This window comes from Antechinus flavipes, chromosome 1, assembly GCF_016432865.1.
Source record: "Antechinus flavipes isolate AdamAnt ecotype Samford, QLD, Australia chromosome 1, AdamAnt_v2, whole genome shotgun sequence".
NCBI lineage: Eukaryota > Metazoa > Chordata > Mammalia > Dasyuromorphia > Dasyuridae > Antechinus > Antechinus flavipes.
Window position 1 is genome coordinate 125,520,466 of NC_067398.1, and position 18,703 is coordinate 125,539,168.

Consider the following 18,703-nt stretch of genomic DNA (forward strand, 5'->3'; position numbering starts at 1 on the left):
TAGACCTAAACCTTAAGAGTGAAGACATTTTTAAGGTTATGAACAGAAAAACAAAAGGATTAAGAGAGTATACAAGTACAAGTTAAGGCAGATAAGACAACTCTAATCCTGCCTCAGAATTTTGATCATGAATTTCAGGCTTGTCCACCACTGTACTAAGAAACAGTTTAAAGAAGCAGTATTCTAATCCTGTGGAAATTCTAATTCCTGTGGAAAGACTGAATGTCATAATTTAATCAAAATCTCTATCATCTAAGAATAAGCCATACCTCCTGTTGTATGCAAATATCACAGGTTTCAAATTTGCATTTTTCTCTGGACACAAACCACGACTCCAAGAGAATAATCTTGGGAAACTTGGATTGGATGGGCAAGAAACACTGGAAGTCTCCTGAGCCAGCCAAAGTGATGGATCTGACAAATGCTTAAGGGACATAGTTGCAGAGATAATGGCAAGGCCAGATGACTCTGGCAAAAGTATAAACAAACTTAGGCTCTTATGTTTAAGAGGGCTCTATCAGAAGACTCCTATACTAAAATTTCTCTTTAATATATGCAGCATAAAAGAGAAAAGCCTATTGATCATTCTCAGAGTGGAGCACAGAGTGATGAGACTTAAAACAGATACTGGATCCTGAAAATGCAGGAAAATTACACCACAGAGATCATTCCAGAGATTGGTACATGACTCTTATGTAGCTGATGTTTTCAGAATTATGCAGACATAGAAACCACAGCCAACAATGAAGTGAGACAGGTACTCCTGATATTTAAGGATCAATATAGTCCAAAAGGATCCAGGTTTTCTCAAGAATGGGCCACAAAAGTGAGGCAGGACAACAGAATCACCATTGCTGAGACCCAATTACCAGCTGGAACAACTAAATAAGACATAGATGAATGCACAATTCTATTCCCCTTGGGGAGGTAGAGTTCCTAAGGGATGGAAGGCACAAAAGGTTAATGTAAGACAAACTCTATGTAACTGCTAGAGATACAAATAAAAAAGGACAGTCCCTGCCACCAAGGAGCTTACAATGTAATGAGAGAAGACAATACATAAAAGGAAGCTGAAAAGTGGTGATAGAAAATTATGGAGTATCTTATTCCATGCAGTTCAAATCAAACAGAAGTGCAAATAGAAATGGAGTGTGAGCTAGAAAGTCCAAATCCTACTCTGTATAATGGAAAACTGTGAGAGTTTGGTGCCATCCTCCATCAAAGTAGACTGAGTAGGCTAAGGGAGTTGGAAAGATGTCAATTATCCAAGGCTGAATTAGCAACATGGTGTTGAGATTTCAAGTAATCTGTTTAATCCTGGGAGGTGCACCTTGTCTCCTGGATTTCCAACCAAGCAGAGCTACAGATGGAAAGTGAAGAGCCCCCACATTTTCAGGGGTAGAATCTGAGTTCCAGGCAAAGGAGACCAGAGTGGCTATAACATAGTTTGAAACAGTCCAGGAAATATATTATAACCTTGTTAGGGAACAAGATGAAGCAGATGTTAGCAAAGAAAATCAAATCTTGCAGAACCTGCAACTGTGAAACTTCTTTGAGACCAAGTGTTTAGCTGCCAGTTAGACACACTGCCCTAACAGAAAGGTCTGGATATAGATGATATTTATAAATGAGAACTTAGCTGCAATACAGAAGCTTTCTCACGTAAAAGGAACAGTAATTTCTACTAGATAATCACAGTTTCCAGATGAGGGCTGCTGCCTGGATAAAATAGAAGAGCATCCATGTTGTGACCAGGGCCTTGAAGTTTTTTCTTTCAGAACTTTCCCAGCCCCTGATGACACTATCAGTGCTTTTCTACTTTGAATAATTCTTTCAGAACCAGAGTAATACTTATTCCTCATGCAGAAACTCAGATTTGTAGACAAATCTCACTTAAGATACACTGATGTCTACTGAACTAGATAGTACACGAACAAATGAATCACATGACTGCACAAAATCTGACAAATATTGCATTTGTGCTAGTGCTGCAAATAGCCAAAGCAAGAAATCTGATTCAAGGGTCCACACTCTCTACTTTGTATAGCTATTTCAACAACCTTTCCCAAGGACCTGAATCTCAGATTCTATCCAACGAAGACATTGAACCAACTGGATCTGAAAAATGAGGTAGGAATTTCTCATTAATTGGATAGGGGATCTGTCTTTTTAAGAAGACCAAAAGGGGTATAGTTTGGTTTCTATTATGAGGCTTTCCCTGCTGAGGACCTGTGATTTTGGAAGAGAGATTAACTTATTGTTATTCTTTCTTTCAGGAGCACTTTGTAATTAGATCAGTAAAAGCCTTTTGGGTGCTCTGGTAAATTGGTCCCCAGATAAATTCCTGTACTTATCTAAATTATCTAAAATGGGATATTATTATGAACGTTACGGAATATTATTGTTCTGTAAGAAATGACCAATGGGATGAATACAGAGAAGCTTGGAGAGACTTACATGAACTAATGCAAAGTGAAATGAGCAGAACCAGGAGATCATTATATACCTCAACAATGATATTGTATGAGGATGTATTCTGATGGAAGTGGATTTCTTTGACAAAGAGACCTAACTCGGTTTCAATTGATCAAGGATGGACAGAAGTAGCTACACCCAAAGAAAGAACACTGGGAGATTAATGTAAACTGCTTGCATTTTTGTTGTTCTTCCCGGGTTATTTATACCTTCTGAATTCAATTCTCCCTGTGCAACAAGAGAACTGTTCAGTTTTGCACACATATATTGTATCTAGGATATACTGTAACCTATTTAACATGTATAGGACTGCTTGCCATCTGGGGGAGGGGGTGGAGGGAAGGAGGGAAAAAATCAGAAGTGAGTGCAAGGGATAATGTTGTAAAAAAATTATCCAGGCATGGGTTCTGTCAATAAAAAGTTATTAAAAATAAAAAAATAAAAATAATAATCAAGCTAGAACCTGGAAATAAAATGAGAAAAAAAAATTTTTAAAAATAAAATGGGATATAACTTTGCTAAAGCTGTTGTCTCAAAATGTCTGTTAATTCCCTTAAGATTTTGCAAATAAATCACTTCATCACCAACAAATAAAAAGTTTTATCTCCTCTGTCCATTTTTATGCCTTTCTTTCTCATCTTACCACTATTGATAGCATTTCCAGAATTATATTTTTTAAAAGTCCATAGACATCTTTGTTTACAACTATATATATTGAGAAATATCCACTGCACATAACTCATTTTGCCTTAAAACTTTATAGTAAGAAAAAGTCTTAAAAATATATGTCTGACTATACGCAGTGGTTCTCAAACTTTTGTTCTCAGTATCTTCATGTTGTTAAAAAAAAAAATATCGAGAATCTGCTCAAAGAGTTTTTGTTCACATGGGTTATATTTATAGCTATTTACTATATTAGAAATAAAAAAATAATTTTGAATTTGTAGACCCTCTGAAAGGGTTTCAGAGACCCCAATAATTCTTTGGACTATACTTTGAGGACCACTGGACTATACCTTGCAGGTTTTTAGCATAAATTAATGTTTTATTTCATTTAAAGGCTTTCCCCACATTTATTGAGATAGTCATGTGGTTTGTTTTTAATAGGGAAAAACATTATTTTTCTAATGATGAATCATCCTTGAAACCCAGATATAAATACAATTTGGCTGTAAGCAATAACTTCTTTAATAATCACTGTACTTAAATTTCTCATTAATGGTATGTTTATAATTCCCATGGGCTTTATCTTTCTCTGGTTCATGTTTACCACATGTCTCATAAAAGAAATCTGGTAAAATGCTTTCCTTCCCTGTTTTTGAGAATAACTTGTAAAGCACATGTACTAATTGTTCTTAAAAGTATTTTAGAATTCTCTTGTGAATTCATCAGGACCAGGCATTTTTCCCCTCCCTTTACAGTTAAGTTCTATTTCCTTTCTTGAGATAGGATTATTTAAGATCTCTAACTGGTCTTCTGCTAGTTTGGGTATTTTGATTTTTAAGAAAGTATCCTTCAATTTCTTTCATGTTCTCATTTTTATTACCACCTAACTGCATAACACATTTTTAACTGTTTTAAATTTTCCTTATTTTACATTACTCATTATTTTGTTGATTAACTGCTCTTTTTAATCAGATTGGCAATTGTATCAATTTTTTCAAAGTTTTAGCTTTCTCATTTCTGGATCCTAAGTTTATTCCTCCTTTAATTTTAAAATATCCTTTTCATGCTTTTTCGGTTTCCTTTTTTTTTTCCATTTAAATTGCACAGTTCACTGATCCTTTTCCTAGTTTGTTAATATATGTTTGCTGATGGTTTTAGCTGCATCCCAGAAATTTTGGTGTGTTTCATCAATATAATTTTCTTTCACATTGTTATTTTCCTATGATTTTTTTTCTTTGACTCATCAACTTCCTCATCTATAAAATGATGGGGCTGAACAATAAAAAAGGTGCATTTTCACTCTAAATTCTGGTTCCCAATAAAGTAACAACTTAAAAGTAATTTTTAAAAAGCCACAAATGTACAACCTAAAAAGAATCCTAAAATAGGCAAAAGCAAAGTTTATGCGAGGCTGAAGGTGACTAAATGTATAATCTAATGAGTCAACCAAAACATGAGCACAAGTTATTTGTTAGCCTCCCTTGAAGTTAGCAAAGCAAGAACAACTGAAATTTCATAAAACTACTTTTTGTTTATTACTGAACTGGTGACAGGAGAGTGAGTAAGCAGGGTTGTCAGTCAACAAGGGGATAGTAAAAGTAGGATCAGGAGAATCATAAGGTCATAGAGGGGAAAAAAAGCAAGGTCAGGATTTGAGAAGTTAAGAATTTTAGAGGAAGAGGAAGAATCTAATGATAGGGTTGGAAAAGGCATGTCTTACTATAGGGAGGTCAGAAAGCCCAGGAGATCGAGATAAAAGGGAATATCAATATAGATATTGAAATCACCCCAAAAGGATGAGGTGAAAAAGACAACTGAGATGCAGAACTCATTAGACAAGTGGAATTTATACAAGTCAAGTCAGTATAATTAGAATGTTAAGGGACTATTAACTGGAAAGAGTGGGTGGGGAAGAGTCGTAGGAGTTAAGTTTTCTGATAATAATCAGATCTAAGATACAAGACTCATTCCCAATAGATAAATGACTAAAGGAAAAAATAGACTATACTATTTTCAAATGAAGAAGTGTAAGAGATCAACAAGTATAAGGGGGGGAAATTTTCCAAATAATCAATTACCAGAGAAATGCAAATTAAAGCTACTCTGAGATAACCTCACACCAGATTGACATTAGAGAACAAAATGGCAATTGCCATTGAGGGGAGATGTAGAAGAATAAGAATTGTTGGTAAATGACATTTGAATTGATTCAACCATTCTTGGAAAGCACTAAATTGTGTATACTACTACTAAGTATATACCTTAAAGAGGTGAGAAAGGAAAATATATACAAGAATATAACAGCACTTTTAATCATAACAAAAAGAGAAACAATGTGGGTACCCATCAAGTGGGGAATGGCTGAATACTGTATGTGAATATAATGAAATATATTTAAGAAATTATAAGTGATAGATTAAGAATAGGGATGATTTGTGAACTGATGCAAAGTAAGCAAAAATTAGAAAATTATACGTAAAGGACAACTTTGAAAGACTCAACTTAGATCAATGCAATAACCAATTATGGTTTCCAGATGATTGATGACGAAGTCTAATTCCTACCTTTTTAGCAGACAGATGATTAAGACATTCTATACTCCTGTACAGAATGAAACAGTGGAAACCTGTGATGTTTTGCTTCACAATACTTATTTTCTATGAAGATAGGATATTTGTGTTGGAGAAAGTGAATAGAGAATTAGTGGGGAGGTTTAACTATATACTCACATCCATGAAATGTGGTCACAAAGGTCTATTAAATATGAACTTTAAAGAGGCGAGTTTGTTAAAGGATTGTGAGAATATAAATCTACAAGTACCAGTTTAGAGTGGGGAAAATACTGGCCTCCCTTTGAGGGGGAAAAAACCTTTAATGTGAGGTATAACGAGAATTCTTAGGGTTAACATCTAAGGAATTTCCTCACAATGTAATAGGGATTATCAAAAGACCTAATAGTTTGGTTAAATATGTCGTCCAGATAATAACAAAATGCAGATGTTTGTTTTTCTATCAAATGCATTTCTCAATTATTTCCTCCTCTTCCTCTTAGAGAATTTTTTTACAATAGTTCTTAACCTGGAGTCTGTGAACTTGGCTTATCAAAATAGTTTGATCATTCTATTTCATCATTTTACTATTTGTGGCATGGGCAGGTTTGGCAATAAGGACTCCTCTGGATAGAGTTTTTAAATACAGAAAGTAAAATACATATAATTAAAAAGGAAAACAAATTAAATTGAAGCAGAATGATCAAACTATTATGATCTTTCTAGGAAGAGGAAGAAATAAATGAGAAATACACATGTTCAGGAAAGAAATGTAATGTTATTAATAACCATATATTTTTAAAAATAGCTTTTTATTTACAAGTTATATGCATGGGTAATTTTATAGCATTGACAATTGCCAGATCTTTTGTTCCAATTTTTCCCCTACTTCCCCCCACCTCTTCTCCTAGATGGCAGGATGACCTCCTTTATTCATTCATTGATGATGAATTCATTAAATATGAATAACCACATTTTTAAAAAGGTCTAAATTATGAATAAATATCTGGAAATTAAAACTGAGATTCTATCTTTTACTCATCAGATAAGCAAAACTCACAAAAAAAAAGGAAAATAACAAATGCTAGCAAAAGTATGAGAAAATAAGTTCATTAATGAACTTCTGATATAGCTGTTAACAGATATAAGCTTTCTCAGGATCAATTTGAAATAATGTCCAAAAAATTATTAAGCTGTGCATAATTTTTGATTCAGTTACAACACAAAGAGATCAATGAATGAAGAAAAACACCCCTATGTACAAAAATGCTGCTAACAACTCTTTTTGTGATGGCAAAAAACTTGAATCTGAGTGGGTATCCATCAAGTGGGGAATAACTGAACAAATTAGGGTAATATGAACCATGATATATGGATGGAATGCTACAGCACTATAAGAAATTTTAGAGAAACCTGTATGAACTGATACAGAGTGAAGTAGAACTACCACTTTTTCAATAGTATTGTACAAAACAACTTTGAAAGACTTAAAAACTATAATAAATGCTATGATTTTCCATAATTCCAGAGCAGAGATGTCTAACTAGCCTACAAAAATCCTGAGTACAGGCAGAACTTTGTAAAAATTTAATTGAGAAACATTAAAAAAAAAAAAAAAACGCAGCACAAGATAGATATAAAGAAATCTATTTTTATCTAAGTTTGACACCATTAGTCCAGAAAATTCAAGATGAAACATATTATCTACTTCTTTACAGAAAGTTAGATGGACTTTTAAATAGTGAAATTTGGCGAGGGGTGGAATCAGTCACCAATACAGTAATTTGTTTTGATTGTACATTATTTGTAATTTTTTTTTTTCCTTTCTCAATGGGGAGGGAGAATATGTGTGCAAGTAGGAGAGATGATTTTTCTCATTGAAAAGAAAATCAAAGCATAATCTAAATAGAATTTGAATGTAAGCTGATGGATAGAACCAAGATTTATCTGTCAGCCTTACTCCCTTACTCAAAGCAGTGGCTTTAAGACTTCAAACTTTAAGCATTATCCTGTTAAGAAAAGTAATTTGTTTAAATTTAGAGACAGTTTACAATTATAAAATTAAAACAAAATAGATGGTCATATTATTGACAACAAAGACTCTACAGTGAAACAAATATCATCTTTTCTCTAAAATTTCAAAAACAGATCATTAATTTGAAAGTTGAAATTCTCTATCTTTCCTTTTTTGAGAAAAGATAACCTTATGTTATTGGGGAAAGTAAGGAAATCATCAACATAAATTTCAAATTAATGGTAAACTGACTTTGGCACATACACAATTCTTATTTGTGGCAGTATTTGGATTTGCTATTCCAATCATGGCATGAAGGTGACCTTTCAAAGCTGGTCCAGTAAAGCATAGTCTTCAGAAAACACACCATACCAAGCTGGAATGGCTTCAAATACATACTGGATGACTGGCTATAGCTTCTTCATAAGAGGATTTTCTTATGGGATAACTACATGTTTTGTTCTATTGAAGAACACTGCTTTAAAGCAATTGAATATACTTTGGAATAATATATAACTACATTAACCTCTATACTTTTTTCTTCTAACATATTTTGATTGAAAAAAGCTCACTATCTAAAGATGAATAATGATTAATCTCCTGTGGTCTTTGAAATGGCAATCCCTCATAACCAACATGGATAACAACAAAAGGCTTTCCAATAATTTTCCTGCCTTTTCTCTTTCTTCTACCTCAGTCCTTCAACACTATTACCAGTTATGATTCTTGTGCACTAAATGTGAGACTAATGACTATTTTTCTTAGACTACATTTTACCTACTGAATAAATTCAAGGCCACCATGCTTACTGAATACTAGTCTCCAAATTTTAATACCTAGAAAATTGGAGGGTTTTTTTTCATTATCATTAGCAAGGGCAGCAAAAAGATAGGACTCAAATGCAATGACATCAAAATTAATTTCAAATAAATTCTTTTTAAAGCTGAGTGTCACTCTTTCACATCTTGGATGAAAGTTCAGTGGCATATTAAAAAATATCTATTTAAATTCCTGTAAAATAACATTTAACGCAAATCTACTCTGATATAAAATTAGTGATATCTTCACACAAACCTCTCACATAAAAATGCATAAAAGTAGCATTGTTATGAATAATAAACTTTAAAAAGGCAAACATTTGAAATGTATCTAACAAAACATACATATAGTGTTTATATTACATGAAAAAAAAAAAGTATGTGTGTGTATAGAGATAGAGATTATTTACTAATCTATCTGACCTAGTCATCCAACACATGTTAGATATCCACAGCTTTCAAAGGTGATTGATTCGAAAACTGGAGACAATATATAACTTGTCCCAAGTGTTAGCTCAGTTTAAGAAATTAAAAGCTTAACTGAACCACACTAAAACTTTTGTAAATTAAATTTTTAACAGCCATTAAAATCAATTTTAAAAATAGAATTCACAGTCTTTCTGTTCATAGACTAAATTAATCTTAATTCTGAAAGGTTAAGATAAATATAGCAAGATAAAAGTTGCCATAAAGTTAAAAGGTTGGTATTGCATGTTAGACATGACAGTCTATATAGAACAAATCTTGATACAAATCATAAGATTATAATTTCTAAAATTATGGCTGATAATAATTAGCAGACTCCATTAGGAAACAACACAATCAATGATAATTAAAAATATACTATGTAAGTACTAGTAGTTAGCAATTAATGTAGCTACTGTAATTTCATTTTATAAATATATATATTTCTAATGTTTTAAACTGCTTTAATATCAAATGAATTAAACATTTACTAATCTAGTTACAAAGAACAAAATCATTTGCACACATTAAAACCTAAAAATAATAATTATTTTATATTTAGATGTCATTTTTTTAAATTAAAGCTCCATAACTACAAACATCCCCCCCCCATTTGCTACTGCCAAATATTGTTAAAGGAATTAAGCATAATATTCATTACAAAAAAAAAAAAAAGATCACTGTGCTATGTACAGTGGCTCTAAAGCAGAGTAAATAGTTTTATTTGAAAATTTGTGCTGAAAATACACTCAAAACATACATGAAAATTCTCAGAATATTGCACCACAAAGATCGATGTCTATCTTACTACCAATTTATAAAATGTTGCATGTAGAATTTCAATTTATCAGTGAATGTGAGAAATAATAAAAAGGAAAGATAAGTCAAAGTGCTTTCACATTAGTGAAAACTTGGAAGAGGGAAAGTAAGAAAAAGATACAAACAACATATATTTGACCAAATCTTTTCTGTTTTCATTCTCCAAAATGCCAATCAGTTTTCTGAAGTTTAGTGAAACCTGCTACTTTTTCCACATTATCATGACATCAATTCAACATGGATGACATCACTATGATATCAAAGACAACAATGTATAAAAGGGGGAAATCAGTGTAAAAAAAATCTTCCAAAATCTTGAACTACACACATTTCAAGAAAAAAAAATGGAACAAATAAAAGATGGAGTCATATCTTAATGAAATCACATTTAAATTAGCTAAGTAGTACAAGCTTCTTTCCCCCCAATCCCAGTAAAAAATTCCTCTCAATGAGAAATCATCTATTTTAATGTCAAACTCTTTACATGCCAGAAAAATCTGCATTATATTCAAAACTATGTATACATTTGTGGCAAAAACCTATACATCTTCCAGCTGTCAAGACAAAGTAAAAAACATGGTTGCATTAAAGCACAAAAAAATATAAATTGCTGAAAAGATATAAAAAAAGATTAAAAACCATTTTCATCTTGACTTCTTGAAGGTCTTCAATATTAGTTAGAATTTGCATACTACAACAGATTGTGAAAATTTTGATTCAACCTTGACAAATACAACCAAAAGTTCATTTCATTGCAAAAAGATCCCAGCTTAAAAAGCAATATACTGCAATAAAGTCTGTGCGTTTATTATACTATTTGTACAAGTACAATATTAAAACATCTTCAAAATAAAACTCAGTTTCTAGAAGGGATCACAATAACTTAGAAGAATATATCAGAATTGAATTTTGTAAGATTAATAAAGTATTTTAGAAAGTTCTATTTAATTGGTTCTTCTTCCTCAACATATAATAGACATTATAGTAATGTCCTCTATACAATATACACACCCCAAAATCTTCAACTTTAAAAAATACAATCTTTTACTAACCTCCAGGGATATTATGTTTTACTTGAAGAGAATGTGTCAAAATACAATTCTAAATACGAAGGATCATAAAGAAAAAAATTTTAAATTTTTTAAAATTTATATTAAGTAGATATATTAATGCTATGTACAAACTCCACATTTAAAGTAACATACAACAATCCTGGACATAAAGCATGTTATGCTTCTTTTCAACCCAGTATAGTTACTAAGTTGTTGCAGCTGAACTCACAACTACAGTAACTCTTTATGTAAGTTACCATGATGTTCAAATGGACACACTATCATCTAATTAGGCAAAAATGCACTGTATTCGCCTAATACAAACCTAATAAGTAAAGATAACTAAATAAAGGAAAGAAATATTTGGGGACATGGAACAGTGCTATATTATTCATAAAACAAATAAAACTGAAAGTAACATATATAAGGCAAGAATATTAGATTCAGAATTTGTTTATATTTATTAGCATACACATGATATTAAATTCCTTTAAAATGGCTTTAAATTTGTATTTACCAGAGCTATATGACACTGTTACTAGGGGGGGATGGGGGGGGGGGAGAAGAATACTTCCAGCTATAGAAACAAGTCTCTAAAAATCAGATCTTGAGGTGGTTTAGCATTTTCTTCAGTTTATATAACACTATTTAAAAAATTAATCAAAACCTAAAGCTAATTGGGGAAATGTGATCCTTTAAAGGACTGAATTTTCCATGCTAATTTTCATCAGAGAAACAAAAGTCCCAAATATCTGGGCAGTTAAATACTCTGTAGATGTTATCTGCATTACCAATTTAAAACAGATACATAATCAATTGGCTAAAGAATCATGCTTAATTTAATAATGAATTGTCAAGATGTTATAAAAGGTGGAGTATTTTTAAAACTGGAGAGCATTGCCCAATGTTTTATTTACAGTGTATGCCAACTCATCCCTTATGACAGAAAGAGCAATTTATATATAGAAAGTATTAGCACTTACTATAAGAATTCAGTGTCAAAGATATCTGAATGCAGAAGCACTATCTGTACTTAGACTTCTCAAACTTAACTAAAATGTGTTTACATTTTTATGTCTTTGAAGTAACAAGTTTCAGTTATAAGATAATGTAAGGGATAGTCTTTCAGACTATTAAAATTGTTGGATGATTAAAGAACAAGCACTTATAGGAGTTAATCACTTTTTTATATTTCTAGGGAGTAACAAGCAAGTATTTATTAACTCAAATTCTAAATAAAAAATTTAACAAAACAGAAATATAAAGGCTTTTGAGGTAAAACAGTAATATTCTACAAAGCCCAGTGTGCAGTAAAATATTCAAAACTCAAGTGAGTTTGAAAGACTTAGAATTCATTGTGCCTTTTGTATTATATACCATATACCTGTTGAAAAATGGACAATAAAATAATCACAATTCACTTCTTCATATTAGCCTATTAATCACGTTCCAATCTCTGTGCAAATTGCATTCAGAAAGGGCTATTGTTCTCAGTGCCATAATTATAACTTGATTACAAATGGAAGCATTTGGCTATGATTTCTGCATGCTTATTGCCATGAAAGAAATAAGCAAACTTTTATGTTTACTGTGCAAGAATTTTAATAAGATTTGCACACATCTCAAAAAACTCTATTGTGTGACTTCCTGGCCTTGGGGTTAAGTCAACTGTAGAAGAGTCAAGTGAAGTCACTGATGAGGTAAGGGAAACATCTGAGGATCTTCCTTGGGCTTCAGCATCTGAATCATTCTTTTGGCAAGATCGATAATTGCTCACAGAACCTGATCTTTGTGGAGTAGTAGTTCCAGATTTGGCTTCAGTGATTTCATCTAGAAAAAGAAATTTCAATTCATCACATTTTGAAAATGAAAAAAGTTTTATATATTAAGATTACACTTGACAAGTTTGTCAGAAAAATATATGCTTTTGATTTTGAAAAAATGCATTTTTTAAGGCAAATCATCCTCAGCCCACTCATAGTTCCCCATTTATGATCATGAAATGCACTTTTGTAATCATTAGTTAGAGCCAACTGTAGTCTGCAACTAGAGAGTAGTTCTGTTCTACAGAAAGCTAACCAGAATTGAACACATACTTTGGTTTCATTAGCACCAAATGAATTCTTGAACATTGCTAGACAGCAGTAAAATCATTTCTATTGTAAGAAAATTCTGATTTTAACTTAAATGAATTGAAGAAAATATAAAAATAAGAAATATAATTTAAAACAAAACAATCACTAGCAATTCAATTGCATATTTATTCACCCACCTGTTCCTAATCAAATTTAAGTTGAAGGTGAGAATGAAAAACAGGAGGGAAAAGTCATCTACTGTCTACATCATTCCTTAGATGGACCATCTACTATAATGTGTGTGTGTATATATATATATGTGTGTCACTTCCACTACAAAGTTACTGAAGCTTCACTCCAACAAAGCAATTCCCTAATTAATTCTCTATCCTACCCATAAAAGCTACTCCAAACCTCTTCAAGTCTCATATAATATACATTTCCTACCCTTTTGTATATTACCTAATATTTTACCATGAAAAAAGAAATAATTATTAATTAGGCACTCCCTTTTATTCCCTTCAAATCATAACATCTACACTTCCATTCCTTCTGTCTCTAATCTTCAATATTTCCTTGTTTATTGGTTCTTGCCCTTACACCTACAAACATGTCTGGGTCTCCCCAACTTAAAAAAAAAAGAAAAACCCTTTCAAGATTCTACCATCACTGCTAACAACTGTCTTTTATCTCATTTGCCTTCATCAGACTTGAAAAAGACATCTGTACACAGTGCTTCAATTTCTTCTTCTGTGATTCTCTTCTAAATCTACAGAAATCTAGCTTAACATCACTCAACTGAAGATTCTTCCTCCATACACCTGTTTCTATTAATGGATAATCAACCATTTACTCTTCTTTTGCCCTCTAAATTTCACTGTATTTCAAGTTTCTATTCTGGGAACTTTTTGCTTTTCTAATTTTCTCACTTAGTAATCTCACCAATTTCCATGGATTCAATTGTCAGATGATGTCCTGGTCTACACACACATATAGTCCTACCTGGTCTTTAGAATTTTAGAAGTGATTTTATGATATGGGAAATACTGGCACAGAACTATCCAGCATGGCATGCCCTATGAGTAAAGCAGAATTGAATTAGCTCAGAATAAACACAAGATATGCAAGTTAGAGAGTCCACCAAGCTCGTGTTGGTTTAATCAGCCACAGCAGGGCACACTGTAACTCAACTGATGTCATTTTGGTCCTCGTTGAGAACAAAGGACAACACTAACAAATTCTGTCTCTCTCCTGAACTCATTATACATTATCAACTACTTACTGTACATTCAAAGCTGAATATTCCATAGGCATATCAAATACAGCACATCCAAGGCAGAATTTATTTTCCTTTTCTTCCAGCCTACCCTTCTTCCAAACTCCCTATTATTGTGGGCACCACCACATTTACAACTTTGGTAACAATCCCTCAACCTTTACCCTCAATCATCTAAGCTACCTCTTCTCTACCTCTTATAGACATTTATTTCAACAGCTTCTTTTGGTCTCCCTTCCCCAGGTCTCTCCCCATTCTAATTTGTCTTCTGTATAATCCCCAAGGTAATTCCCCAAAAACTTCATTATTTAATAAATTTCAGTGATTCCCTATTACCTTAAGAATATAACTTGAATTCCTTTAGCATCTAAAAATTCTTATAAGCTGGCCACTTTCTATCTTTCCAGTCTTTTTACACATTACTTCTCTCCAAATATTCTATGGTCTAATAACAATGGCTGCCACGCTGGCAGAGGATACTTTATCACCTGTCTGTCCCCAGTGCATGGAATCTCACATCTCTTGAAATACCTGGTTTCCTTCAAACTTCTTTCAGATACTATCCTCTACATTTTGTCCATCCTCATTTCTCCAACTGCACATATCTTTTCTCTCAAAACTATGATATCTTCCATTATAATATAAATTCTTCTATGCCCACAGGGCTATCAAACTGTGCATATTCTTTAATCCAGCAATGTCTCTATCCCAAAGAGATCATAAAAGAGGGAAAAGGATTCACATGTGCAAAAATATTTACAGCAGCTCTTTTTGTAGTGACGGGGAATTGGAAACTGACTGGTGTCCATAAGTTGAGGAAATGGATGAATAAGTTACAGTATATGAATATAATGGAATATTACTATTCTATAAGAAATGGTCAACAGAATGACTTCAGAAAAGCTTAGAAAGACTTACATTACATGAACTAATATTGAGTGAAGTGAGCAGAACCAAGAGAACACTGTACACAGTAACAAGATTATGTAATGATCAACTATGATAGACTTGGCTCTTCTTAGCAATACAATGATCCAAGACAATTCCAAAGACTTGGGAAGGAAAATGTCATCCACATTTCTTTGACAAAGAGACCTGAGTTTCAATTGATAAATGACGGACAAAAGCAGCTACACCCAAAGAAAGAACACTAGGAAATGAATGTGAACTATCTGCATTTTTGTTTTTCTTCCCCGGTTATTTATACCTTCTGAATCCAATTCTCCCTATGCAATAAGAGAACTGTTTGGTTCTGCAAACATATATTGTATCTAGGATATACTGCAACATATCCAACATATAAAGGACTGCTTGCCATCTAGGGGAGGGGGTGGAGGGAGGGAGGGGAAAAAAAAATCGGAACAGAAACGAGTGTCAATATAAAGTAATTATTAAATAAAAATTAAAAAAAAAGAAAAGAAAAGAAAATGCCATCCACATTCAGAAAGAGAACTATGGAGATAAAGTATGAACAGAAGCACATCATAATTTTTTTGGCTTTTTCTTTCTTGTAGTTTCTTCCCTTCTGATCTGATTTTTCTTGGACTACAAGATAAATAGGGAAATATGTTTAAAATGTATATATAACTTATACCAGATTGCTTGCTTCTTGGGAAGGGGGAAATAAGGGAAGGAAGAAGAAAAAATCTGGAACACAAACTCTTACAAAAATGAATGTTTAAAACTATTTTTACATATGTTTGAAAGAATAAAATACTATTGAGGAAAAAAATGTAAGTTCTATTGAGAGTAGGGATTACTTTGTTTTAAATCTAATACTCCGTTTAGTTCTGTATTATTACATTCTTACTCTTTTGGCTGCAACACATTTTAAAAATTTAGGCAATAATCCCATACTTCCATTAGCAACCACAGAACTTTTGCTCTCCAAAAAAATACTATTGCAAATAACATTTTACAACAGTCAAATTCTTTAACAAATAATAATTTGAGTCTATATAGTTTTACTTTTGTTGATTTCCCATTTTTCAAGGTCAATGGCTGTTACAGTCTTATGGCTATCTTCTTATCTTTTCCTTATTAAATGATATAAGGAAAGCACCTTCCAGAGCATGAAGATTTTTTAAAAAATTAATTATTGTTATTCTGACTTAGTCAAGTTCATTTTTTTTAATGGTACCATTTGGCAATCAATGTATCCATCACTTTCCAACACTTCTCTTGAAAAAACTATTCACAATGTTGAGGCATAAAGATTCTGAGCAGTAAATAAACTTATGCTCTCCCTCAGTTTTATCAATCATTCAACAAAATATTTATTAAGAACTACTAAGTGCCAGGCATTGTGAATAGAAAGAAATGTCAAATCAGTCCCTGTCCTCCAAGAGTTCATATCTTAACGGAAGAGCCATATGAAGATCACTTGATATAAGATCTAAAAGGTCTAGATAAAAGGCAATCTAAGAGGGGAAAGAGGACCGGGAAAGGCATCTTATAATAGTTGGGACTTGGACTGGGTCTTGGAGAAAGCCACAGAAATCAAGCAGTACAGGTAAAGGATCAGTGAATTCCAGGAATTTTGGATGGCAAGGGCAAAAAAATGGAGATAGGAGGTGGAGTGTTGTGTTCAAGGAACTACAGGCCAGTGAAGCTAGATCAAAGTTTGTGGAGGGAAAGGCAGGAAGGGACCAGGTTATGAAGAGCTTTAAATGCCAAGCTGAGGGATTTATAGTTTATTCTGGAACTAAAAAGGGGCTACTGCAGTTCCCTAAACATACATATATGCTTTAGAAAAATCATCCTGAAATTAGAACAAGGGATAGTCTACCTTTCAGATTTGTGGAGAAGGAATTTATGGCCAAAGAAGAACTAGAGAATGTTATGAAATGCATAGTGAATAATTCTGATTACATTAAATTAAAAAGACTGTGCACAAACAAAACCAATACAATCAAAACTAGAAGGAAAGCAGGAAGCTGGGAAAACATTTTTACAGTCAGTTTTTCTGATAAGAGCCTCATTTCTAAAATATATAAAAGAACTCAAATTTATAAGATTACAAACTATTCCCCAATTGATAAATGGTCAAAAGATATGAACAATTTTCAGACAAAGTAATTAAAGCTATTTCTAGTCATATGAAAAAATGCTCTAAATCACTATTGATTAAAGAAATACAAATTAAGGTGACTCTAAGGTACTATTTCACACTGCTCAGATTGGCTAATAGGAAAAGATAAGAATATATTTTGGAGGGTATGTGGGAAAACAGGGACACTAATGCATTGGTGGGAGAGTTGTGAAATTATTCAACCATTCTAGAGAACAATTAGGAACTATGCCCAAAGGGATATAAAACTGAGAAGACATTTTAATCCAACAATATGTCTATGAGGTCTGTATGCCAAAGAGATCATAAAAGAGAGAAAAGGACCCATATGTGCAAAAATGTTTGCAATATCCATTTTTGTAGTTGCAAGGAAACTGAGTAGTTGCCCACAGTTGGTGAAATGGCTATATATATGGTATCTGAATGTAATGGAATGTCATTGTTTTATAAGAAATGATGAACAGGCTTCCAAAAAATTTGTAAAGACTTATGTGAACTGATGCTAAGTGAAGTGAGCAAAACCAAGAAAACATTGTGCACAGTAACAAGACTATGTGATGGTCAACTGTGATAGACTTGGCTCTTGTCAGCAATGGAGTGATCCAAGGCAATTACAACAATCACTTGAGAGAAAGAGTGCCATCCACGTGCAGAATAAAACTATGGAGACTCTGGAAAAAAGCACAGTATTTTCACCTTTTTATTGTTGTTATTGTTTGGGGTTTTTTCCCCCTTTTTTGTTTTTTTCTGAGTGTGTGTGTGTGTGTGTGTGTGTGTGTGTGTGTGTTTGTGTGTAGCATGGCAAATATGGAAATATGTTTAGAAGAATTGTACATGTTTAACCTATATCAGACTGCTTGCTGTCTTAGGGAAAGGGAAGACGGAAGGAGAGGGAAAAAATTTGGAACACAAGATTTTGCAAAAGTGAATGTTAAAACCATTTTTTATATATTTGAAAAACTTTTAAAGTCACCCTGGAACCTGAAGAGAGAATAGATTCGGGTGGTGAAAGACATGAGGCAGGGAGACTTTTTAGAAGGCTACTGAATTAATCCAGGTGAAATGTGATATCCTGGACTAGGGTTATGACTATGTGAATTGAGAGAGCAAGAGATGCTATAAACGTAGAAATGGCAAACTGTGACAAAAGACTGGTTACATGTAATTAATGATCAAAGAGTTGAAGTAAACTATGAGGTTAAAAGTATGGGACACCAAAATAGTGGTACCCTAGACAATAAAACAAAAGTTCAGAATGGATGAGAGTTTGAAGGAAAAGATAATGAATTCTATTCTGAAAATGCTGAGTTTAAGATGCATATAAAGCAGTCAGTGATATGTGAAAGTAGCTTAAAGACACAGATTATGATGGATATAAAGATCTCGGAACCATCTACAGAGAAATGATAATTGAATCCATAGGA

At 32.7% G+C, this 18,703-nt stretch overlaps 1 protein-coding gene across 1 annotated transcript in view; it reads right to left on the bottom strand.

Annotated features, from left to right (window-relative positions):
- Positions 1-9,677: 9,677 nt before the first annotated feature.
- Positions 9,678-18,703, bottom strand: part of PRKAA1 (protein kinase AMP-activated catalytic subunit alpha 1) — a 68,355-nt gene continuing 59,329 nt past the window's right edge. The window contains exon 9 of the mRNA XM_051990275.1: positions 9,678-12,688. Within this exon, the coding sequence (XP_051846235.1) occupies positions 12,444-12,688 (245 nt within the window). The 3' untranslated portion in view covers positions 9,678-12,443. The remainder of the gene's footprint in view (positions 12,689-18,703) is intronic.